The 10148-nt window shown below is 64.3% G+C and overlaps 1 protein-coding gene across 1 annotated transcript; it reads right to left on the minus strand.

Annotated features, from left to right (window-relative positions):
• Positions 1 to 1266: 1266 nt before the first annotated feature.
• E2F2 (E2F transcription factor 2) lies at positions 1267 to 9439 on the minus strand. Its single transcript, XM_068418089.1, has 6 exons — positions 9158 to 9439; positions 3754 to 3841; positions 3201 to 3420; positions 2508 to 2666; positions 2136 to 2250; positions 1267 to 1743 (listed from the first exon to the last, which is right to left on the minus strand). The coding sequence occupies exons 1-6, from the start codon at positions 9437 to 9439 to the stop codon at positions 1267 to 1269; spliced, it is 1341 nt and encodes a 446-aa protein (XP_068274190.1).
• Between the last annotated feature and the right edge of the window lie 709 nt (positions 9440 to 10148).

A 10148-nucleotide genomic window follows, 5' to 3' on the forward strand; every position in this document is an offset into this window, starting at 1 on the left:
CAAGGGGCTCAAGCTCCTCCCGGCCGGTTTTGGGCTGGAAATCACCGACCCGCAGCAGGTTGGACTCATTTCCCTCACTCCAGCCACGGCTCCATCTCCATCCCCTTCTCCACCAGCTCCTCCAGAGCAGGCTGGCCAGGTAAAAATCCCCCAAACAGCTTTTTTTACACTGAAAACAGGACCAAAACCAGCTCACCACCTCCCTCCTCCCAAACCACCCCAGCATTTCGCTGCTTAGAGGAAAACAAGCCCCTTAGAATGCCAAAGTTTTATTTTATTTCATCCCCTCCTGGGCAGAAAACATGAAGTGCCGCAAGGTTTTTTTCCACACCAAAACACCCTCTCACCCACGCCCCCTCCGAGCCAAACCGCAGGAGACCCAACCCGAGGAAAAACAACTTAAATACACTTATTTAAAAATCAAAATACCGCCCAGCCCCCCTCACCAGCACCGTGCTGGGGGGGGGGTCCCCTATAAATACAGTGCAATAATTAATTAATTACAACTATTTCCCACTGGCACAACCAAAAGCCATGTGAGCCCCATCCCCAGGGGCTCGTCCCGCGCCCCTTCCCAAGCCCCTTGCCACAGGTGATGCTCCAGCCACCGGTTGAGCACATCCCTCCTCCCAGTATACTCCAGTGAGCTTCACCCTCTCTTCACCCAAGGGTGACTTCAGCTTTGCTGCCTGATTATTTTTTTTAAGGATATTCCAGTTGCGACAGGAGGAAACGCCGCTCGACACAACCCATCGTGACCCCAAGGAACCAGTCTAACTGGGGAGCAACTGGAGTGGCTCCAAAATAGGACACACACCCCCCACCCCAACACAGCACCTTCTGGGCACGGGTTTCTGTGCCACGCAGGTTGCCCCTAACCCACCCCGTGCACCCAAAGGCACCCCCAGTCTGCCACCAGCCCCAGGGCAGTGGGGGGTTATGGTGGGGAGCATCAGTGCTGGCACCCCACGGTTTTATGGCCAGCGCTGGGACAGGACCTGGCCTGATCCTTCCCAGGGGCTTCCACCTCCCCAGGGTGCTCCCGGAGCCCAGTGAGGTGACAAACACAGCCCCCAGGTGACAACTAACCCAGGAGACCACGAAGCCACCCATGGTGGCTGACACAAGCCCCACCACCACCACCACCCTCAGAAAACCCAGCGCTCCCCAACCCGCCCCACGCTCTCCAGCCACCCGCAGAGACCCCACATGCTCATGACATGAGTGACCAGAGGAAGAAAGCGATGGGGAAGGGGATGGGGGGGGTCAGGGCTTCAGCAGGTCCCCCAGGTCGTACGCCTCGAAGAGGTCGCTGACGCCCTCCCCCTCCAGCCCCCAGAGATAATCATCCTCTTCCAGGGGGGGCGAGAAGGTGACGAAGGGTCCCGAGTCCAGGTGGGAGGGGGCACAGGGCAGCTGGTCTTCCGTCTGCTGCAGGAGGTGGGGGGGCGAGCCCAGAAACCCGGCTTCCACCTCCAGCAGCGAGCTGGGCCCCCCCGGGACGGCGAGAGGCAGCGCCGGGGGTGAGGAGGGGGTTCCCGTGCCCCCCCAGCTCTGGGGGATGGCATGGGGCGGCTGTAGGGCTGGCCCTACAGGGGAAGGGGGTATGGAGTGGTCCTGTGGGGAGGTGGCGGCGGAGGGGACTCCGTGGTCCTCGGTGGGGGGCTCCTCCACGATCTCCTCCGGGCAGAGGTACACCTCGATGGGGCCGTTGGTGCTCTTCAGGTGGAGCTGGAGGTTGTCCTGGGGGGGTAGAGCAAGGCTCAGGGGGGCACCCAGAAGGGCACCCATAGCCCACCCCGCTGCCCCCACCCCGTGCGGGGTCCAGACAGGGCATTACAACCCCTGAAGGACCAGCTCAGGGTCAAACAGCCCCACGGAGACACCCCAAAACCACCCAGGGCCGTGCTGGGCTGCACCCTTGGGTGCAGGGTCTTGGGAACAGGGGAAGGGGTCTTGGGGACAGGGTCTTGGGGACAGGGGATGGGGTCTTGGGGACCCCTATGTCCTTGCTGAGCTGCACCCTTGGGATGTCCCAGCTGAACCCCTCAAGGATGGCGCAGATGCAGCAGCACCCGCAGCCTGGCCCCGACCCCACTGCAAGGGGGGGCCCCGGCTCCCGGCCCCGTACCCACCTCGCCGCCGTCGGGCACCTCCAGCTGCGTCTCCGGGGGCGCCTTCACAGCGATCACCGTCTGCTCCTGGAAGCTGCCGATGGCGCGGAGGTCCTGGTAGGTGACGTACGCCAGCGTGGACGGGGACGAGGTATAGGAAAAAGAGGGGCTGCGAGTGGCACAGCTCAACCCCCCCATCCTGGCAGCGGCCCCCAAACATCCCCCCCAGCCCAGGGGAAGCCAGCTGGAGGAGAAGCGGCTCAGAAGGGTCCCCAAGACCCTGTTCCCTGTCCCCAAGACCCCATCCTCCCTCCCCGTCTCCCCCAGCAAGGACATCGGGGTCCCCAAGACCCTGTCCCCTAGCCCCCATCCCGTCTCCCCCAGCAAGGATATCTCTGGCTGGCCCCGGTGGTGGCCAGCTCCCGGAGCTGCAGGGCACACTCCTGCAGGACCTGGTCCAGCGTCCTCTCCGTCCTGGCCAGCTCAGCCAGCTCCCCCCTCAATGCCTGCTGCTTCACCGTCACCGCCACGTCCTCAAACATCCCCGTCCCCCTGCCAGCGGAGATGGCACAGAATCACAGAATCACAGAATCAACCAGGTTGGAAGAGCCCTCTGGGATCATCGAGTCCAGCCGTTGCCCTGACACCACCATGGCAACTAGACCAGGGCACTAAGTGCCATGTCCAGGCTTTTCTTAAACCCCTCCAGAGATGGTGACTCCACCACCTCCCTGGGCAGCCCCTTCCAATGGCTAATGACCCTTGCTGAGAAGAAATGCTTCCTAATGGCCAACCTGAACCTCCCCTGGAGAAGCTTGAGGCTGTGTCCTCTTGTCCTAGCGCTGGTTGCCTGGGAGAAGAGGCCGACTCCCACTTCACTACAACCTCCCTTCAGGTAGTTGTAGACTGCACTAAGGTCACCTCTGAGCCTCCTCTTCTCCAGGCTAAACACCCCCAGCTCCCTCAGCCGCTCCTTGTAGGACAGACCCTCCAGACCCTTCACCAGCTTGGTCGCCCCTCTCTGGACTTGCTCCAGAGGACATCACACCCTCCACGTCCCCATGTCCCCCCCACTCCATCCCTTACATCCACTGGATGTTGTTCTTGGACTTCTTGCGGATGAGCTGGATGCCCTCCAGCACGTTGGTGATGTCGTAGATGCGCCGTTTCTGGACCCCCAGCGCCTCGGCCGCCCGGTTCAGATCCACGACGCCGTCGGGCGACTCGTCCAGCAGACGGAGGAACTTCTTGGTGAGGAGCCCCAGCGAAGTGTCGTAGCGAGTTTTTTCCCCGGGAGATTTGGGGGCTGCGGGGAAAAAAAGAGACACCCCCCCCACCCCATTCTCTCCTTAGCATGTGGGGATGGAGGTGACGTGGACACGTGGGGACATCAAACACTGCGTGATCCCTGATCTGGTGGAAAAATAACTCAGAAATAAAACACACACACACACGCCCCCCCAGGGAGTTTTCTGCCAACGTGGTGGGTTGAATCGGCTCGAGGAGCGAGGAGGGGCTGAGGAGTGGGCACTGCGCCCACGGTGCCACCTCGGACCCCTTTGGGTGGTGCCAGAGGGGACATGGCAGCTCGAAGACAGAGGAGAGAAGCGGGGTCTGTCCCCCCCCCAGCACCACTTACTCCTGGGGCTGGGGACCCGCGCCAGCGTCCTGCCCTTGCCCTTGGGCGTGCGGAATTCGGGGCCCTCCAGGTCCAGCTTCCTCTTGGCCTGGAGCAGGAGAGAAAACTGCATGTCGGGGCTGAGCCAGACACCCCCTGAGCCCCCCCCGGATCCCCCCGGGACATTGCCCAAGCCCTGGGTGCCACAGCTCGGGGTAAGGGGGGGGGATCTTGCAAGACTCACCCCATCACAACCCCCCTTAGGGATGGGCTCAGGCAGCACCCACAGGGCGAGGGACCGCCGGGAGAGCTGGGTGGGGAGGAGATGGGGGGTCCCAGCACCCCCCCATGGCTTCCCACTCGCTTCCCCCGCAGCACCCCAGCCCGCAGGGACCCCCCCGGGATTTCCCCTCGCCCCCAGCTCCTGGCACGGCTCCGGGGGACCGGGCCCTGGGAACGGCGGCAGCTCCTCGCCCTCCCACCCGCCAGCTGGCTCTGTGGGGTGCGGGCTTTCACATACCCCCCCTCCCTCCCTGAGCTACGGTTGGAGGCAGCCGAGGGCACCCAGCTGCCACCGACGCACCTGGGACGGGGCTCAGCCCTCCCCGGGGACCCGTGGGTGCCCCCGGACACGTGCACCCAGCTGGAGGGGAACTGGGGCGAGGTGGGGGGTGCGGGGACACCTCCCCACACACGCTGTCCCCTCGCCAGGGCAAGCAGCTCCTTGAAATCGTCCCCAAGGGACCACCCCCCCCACCACCACCACCAGCATCGCTTGGGGTGAAGAGACCCAGGGAAAGGGGATGGTGCAGCAGAGCGGATGCAGAGAGGAGATGGGGGGGGGGTGTCACCAAACCACCCCCCCCCAATGCATACAACGCCCCACACACCCCCAAATATGATCAGGAGGACTTTAGGGGGACACAGAGCATATAGCAGCCCCCCCACAGCCCCATCCCGTACCCTCCACCCCAAATATGAGCAGGAGGACTTTGGGGGGGACACACAGCATAGAGCAGCACCCCCCCAGCCCCATCCCATACCCCCCCCCAGTACCTGCTCCCAGGCCGTGCTGTCCCACAGGGTCCCCCCCAGCACGTCCCGCATGGCGCCCCGCTCCCGGCTCAGCACACCCCGCTCTGGGGGCAGGGCTGGGCACCCCGCTGACGTTCCCACCCGAGGGGGCCGGTGGGAGAGGCGCCGGGGGCTGTTTTCCGCCCCCCCAGGGAGCCAGCCTGGGCCCGAGCTCCTGTGGGAATCTGTTCCCTCCCTCTTTTCCCTGAGCAGGTTTTTCCCCCATCCCCGGCCCCCGCACCCCCGCATCTGCCCCCGAGCTGCCGGCACCCCGACGGTGGGAAACGCCTGCCCCGGCTCAGACCCCGGGCACGTGCCAGCACCCATTTGGGACGAGGACGGGGGCATCATCCTGACCCCCCCCCCCTTCTGCTGGCACCCAAACCCTTGCTTCCCCAGACACCAGTGGCCGTGGCCACCCGTGTGTCCCCATTGCTGATGTGGGGGGGGGGTCACTGCACCCCCATCTGCACAAGCGATGGGGAAACTGAGGCACGGGAGCAAGTCAGGGCAGGGCCTGGTGTCCCTGGCCACCTCTGACCCCCCCCAGGGCCACGGCCACCAAGGGTGTCCCCCCACATGGAGGAGGGGAGAAAGGGGGACCCCTTGCTCCCCCACGTGCAGTTCAGGGGGGAGCTCGATGGGCTGGGGCAGAGGCAGGACCCCCTGGCACTGGGTCACAGTGGACAATGGACAAGGGGGTCCCTCCTGTGTCCCAGCTGCTGCACCCCCCCGGGCTGGGCAGGATTAGGCACACGACAGCTGAGTGGGGCACGGCAAGGGGCTCCCAGCGCCCTGTCAGGGCTGGGGGGGGACAGGACAAACCAGAGCACATGAGGAGGCAGAGGCCAAACCCTGAGACCACCCCCAGGGCACCTCGGGACCCCCCAGGGCACCTCAGGACGTCCCCAGGGCACCTCGGGATCCCCCCAGGGCACCTCAGGACCCCCCAGGGCACGTCGGGACCCCCCCCAGGGCACCTCAGGACACCCCCCGGGCACCTCAGGACGCCCCCAGGCACCTCGGGACCCCCCCAGGGCACCTCGGGACCCCCCATACCACTCGCCAGCCCCCAGCCACTGCTTCCCAGGGTGTGGGCACACACCAGCTACACCCCGATACGATGCTGGGGGGTGGCAAAGGAGGCTTGACACCCCCTGGGTGAGGACAGGAGCCTGCTGGGAGGGGGGTAAGGCAGTGGGGGGGTACACCGGGCCCCCTGCCAGCTCTGCCTGCCAAGCAGCCCTCAGCCCAGCCCCGGCGCCGGGGGCTACATCCTGCACCCAGCCCCAGCATCAGAGCAGCCCTCTCCCCTGGGGGGGCCGTGGCGGGCTCCTCCTGCCAACCCTTCCTTTCAAACAGCACCCGCTGCCTTCTCCGGGCTTGCCCGGGCCCTGCCCGGCCCTTCTGGCCCCCGCTCACCCCTGTCCCCCACCTTGTACCCCTCCAGGGCGTGGGAACGCAGCGACGATGGGCACCCGGAGCTGGCAGGGGGCCACGGGGCACCCCGGGATTGTGCCACCGCACCGGGGATGCTGCTCATGCCAAGGCACTGCTGGGTCAGCCCCCCCCCCACATGCACCCCTCCCCGTCTTTGGGGTGGAGGGGGGGACAGGGGGATGCAGAACCCCCAGATTTGGGGGGGCAGGGGAGGGAGGCTGACCGCAGCTCTGGCCCCGGGATGGGGAGACCACCCTGCGCTGGGGAGGAAGGCCGGACCCCCACCCTGGGTATCGCCCCCGAGATGCAGCCGGCACCTCCGTCCCCTCTGACGGCCCCATCCCAGCAAGGATGGAGGGGGAAGGCCTGGCCAGAGACGCTCCCCGGTGGAGAGGAGACGGAGGGTGTAAAAGCCGGAGCCCGAAAAAGCCCCTCGGAGGGTGACAGGATGGGTGACAGGACGGCCACCATCTTCCTACCCATCCTGACCCCCCCTCCAGCTCCCTGCACCCCAAAAAAAACCCCTCCTGCTCATGCAGAAAAACCTTTGATGGGATCAAGGGGGGGTCGGGATCACCCTGGGTCACCCCAGCAGAAGCTGGGGTGCTGCCGAGCCCCAGCCCAGCACCCACGGGGGCTGCCACCCTGGGTGCTCTTTGCACGGGCGGCTCAGCCCCGCCAGCTTGCACCGACACCGGGGTGGACTCTGAACACCCATGTCCCAGCATGGAGGAGGCAGGGAGAGCTGGGACCCCGTGGTGGAGACAGGGGTCTGTCCGGGGCTCCTTCGCAGCCCTGAGCCCCTATAGAGATCCCACAGCCCCTACAGAGATCCCATATAGCCAGGAGGGATTGGCACTGGCAAAAACCGCTCCAAAATATGCATGTTCATGGGGGGCAAATGCATTTAACTGCTCCAGGACCTTCAAATCAGAGACTTAAGGGAAATCTGAGATGTTTTTGGCCCATGAGAGACAACCCATCCCGCTCTCCCGCAGCCAGACGCGGGGTGAAGGGCTCCCTCCAGCTGGACCAGGTGACCCCAGATCATTTATAGGGCACAAATCCAGCGAGCAGGTGGGAGCGGCAGCAATTGCCCTGCTCAGGAATCGGGAGGAAACGCTCATTATCTGATTGTCCCGGATCTGCACACAAAGGTTGTGCCCATAAACGGGGTGTGGGGATGGGGGAGCCTCAGCTGCAGGGGCTGCAAGTGTCACACCAAGGTTGGAAATGGGATCTCCAGCACCGGGAACGGTGGCATCAAGGGATGGGATGGGGACAGAGGGGAACGTCGCTTACAAGCCACCAAGGAGGATGCAGGAACACTTCATATCCCCAAGTGTCACACGAGCCTCCCCAGACCCCATTCAGGGGACAGTCATGGGCAAGAGCACCCTCAGCACCTCCTGGCGTGGGTCATGATGATGGTGGTGGTGGTGGTGAGGACAAAGAGACTGTTAGCCCAAAACCTGTTGTCCCCAAGTGTCACTTGGGGACAAGCACTTCATGTCTCCAAGCATCACACGAGCCCCCCCAGACCCCATTCAGGGGACAGGTGTGGGCAGGAGCACCCTGAACATCTCCTGGCGTGGGTGATGATGACGGTGGTGATGGCAAACAGACCGTTAGCCCAAACCCAGCCCCACAGCGACGCACGGAAAGGGGACGGTGGGTTTGTGGGGTGTTTTTAGGGGACGGGGCACTGGGTGTCCCCTTAAACCACAGCCCCCAGCAGTGCTGGATGCAGCATCTCATGCGGTTCGGAGACAAAGAGGCCGGGGAGGGGACAGGTGGCCCCGGAGCCCCCCGGGATGGGGCTCGCAACGGCCACGGGGAGCAAAGACCCCCCCCTTCTCCCCCAGCCACAGCAATGTCCCCAGCTGGTACTGAGCATCAGGGACCAGGGGAAGGCAGAGGGGGGAGGATAAATAAATAAATCAAGCCTTGAAAAACCTAACTGGAAGTTAGCGGGGTGTGGGATCCCTCCCAGGACCCCGGGAGAACAGAGGCTCACAGTGAGGGCTGGACACGAGCCCGGGCTGGGGCGGGCAGGAATTAAATGCCAGCTGCCAGCGAGGCCGGGGGCTCGGTGGGGGCCCCTCCGGGAGGAGAACCGGGCTGGGCAGAGCCGCCCGCGCGCCCCGCTGCTGGGCACGGGGCCAGCGTCCGACCTGGGCCTCAGTTTCCCCGTTTAGGGCAAGCGGGTGCTGGCTTTTGCAAGCGCATAGCCCTGACCCCAGGGGCTCGGTGACACAGACAGGGCCACCAAGCCCCCTCCCCATCCCAACCCGCACAGCTCCCAGCATTAGGGGGTCCCTGCTTCGAAACCTTGGGGTGGCCCACGGAGGAAGGGGACAAATTCCCCCCCCCTCAAAAAAAAAAATAAAGGTTTTGCAAACCCCGCTGTAACCACAGGCAGGGACCGAGCTGGGGCAGCTCCGTGTCCCCCCCCACCTCCCTGGGGGACGGGTCACCCTGGGGGTGACAGCCCCAAAGCGGGGAGAGCCGGGGGGGTAGCGCCGGTGCCCCCCACCCACACCCAGCCCTTGTTTAGGTGCAAAGAGGTTTGCGAAGGGGGCTCAGCCCCACGGAAACGGCAGAGAAAGAGAGAAAAAAGGGCGAAAAAAGGGCAAAAAAGGGCCAAAAAGCGGAAGCCGGGAGCCAGCTTTGCGGGTCCGCAGGGGCGGAGGGAAGTTGAGAAACGTCTGAGCCATTTCACTGCGACTTCTGATTTCAACCCTTCACCCTCCCCCCACCCCAAAAAAACATCTGGGGGGGCTGGGGGGGGTGCAAACCCCAATAGAAGCTGCAAAATTTGGAAGGGGACAGTGCTGGGGTCACCCACCCGCAGACCCCCCCAGCCCACCGTAGCGATGCCCAAGGAGGGGAGGGGGTGCAGACACCTTACCGGTAACCGTCCCATCGAGGCTGAACGGAGGGTCCTGAGCTGGGGGCTCTGGGGGGTGGCATAAAGACCCCCCCCGCGGAAAGCGGGGACGCTGACAGCCGCCGGCGTGTAGATGTGGGTGAAGGAGGCGGTGGGTAACGGGGGGCTGGAACCCCCCAGCTCCACGGAGCCCATCACCGACATGACCTTCTTCGGGTGGGGGGGGAGGTGGAGAGGGGGGGGCGGGAAGGCGGTGCCCCCCCTCCCCGGGGCGGGGGACACTCCCCTGGGGAGCCGCAACATTGCAAAGTCCTTTCCGAGAAGCCCGGCCCGGGGGAGGGGGGCAGAAACACCCCACGAGTCTGCAGCAAAGTTGGGGGGGGGGTCACAATCTCAGCAGCGGCATTTTTGGAGGGGGGGGGGAATCCGCTGGGCGCTGGCTCCAAAAAAAACCTCCCCCCTAAAAAACCTGCAGAGAAGCAAAGCAGCAGCAGAAAATTAGGCGGAAAAAAAGCACTTTTAGCCCCAAAAATGACCCGCGGGGGGGGCCGGGGCAGCCCCCGGAGCGCGGCCCCGCTGCCCCCCGCGCCCGGCTCCGATCGCCCCTTTTCTTTCTTTCTTGGTTTTTTTTTTTTTTCCGGGTTGTTGGTTGCGGGTTTTTTTTTTTCTTCTTCTTTTTTTTTTTTTAAGCGCCAAACTGCGTCCCGCGAAATTCGGATTTCCCGCGGAAAATGCCGCGCGCTGATTGGCTGCCGCCCCGCCCCGCGGCTGCCAGCGGTGGCGCGTCGGGAGGGGCCTTAAAGGGGCCGCGAGTGGGAGGGGGGCGGGGTCTTGTATGCAAATGAGGGGGCGGGGCTTCATTGGCACCACCCGCTCCGGGGAGGGAGGGGGCGTCTGGGATGGGAGGGGGAGTCACTGGGGTCGGGAGGGGGCTCGCTGCGGTTGGGGTCGGGGCTGCAACTGACAATTAATTAATTCATTATTAAATTATTGATTGACTAATTAATTAATA

The sequence above is a fragment of the Nyctibius grandis genome, chromosome 24 (assembly GCF_013368605.1).
Source record: "Nyctibius grandis isolate bNycGra1 chromosome 24, bNycGra1.pri, whole genome shotgun sequence".
NCBI classification, from domain to species: Eukaryota; Metazoa; Chordata; class Aves; order Nyctibiiformes; family Nyctibiidae; genus Nyctibius; species Nyctibius grandis.

Coding starts and splice junctions, on each gene's coding strand:
- E2F2 (XM_068418089.1), bottom strand. CDS start 9,439: ATGTTGCGGCTCCCCAGGGGAGTGTCCCCCGCCCCGGGGAGGGGGGGC. Junction 3,842..9,157: donor CCTCGATGGGACGGTTACCG/GTAAGGTGTCTG, acceptor CTCCTGCTCCAG/GCCAAGAGGAAGCTGGACCT. Junction 3,421..3,753: donor GCGGGTCCCCAGCCCCAGGA/GTAAGTGGTGCT, acceptor TTTTCCCCGCAG/CCCCCAAATCTCCCGGGGAA.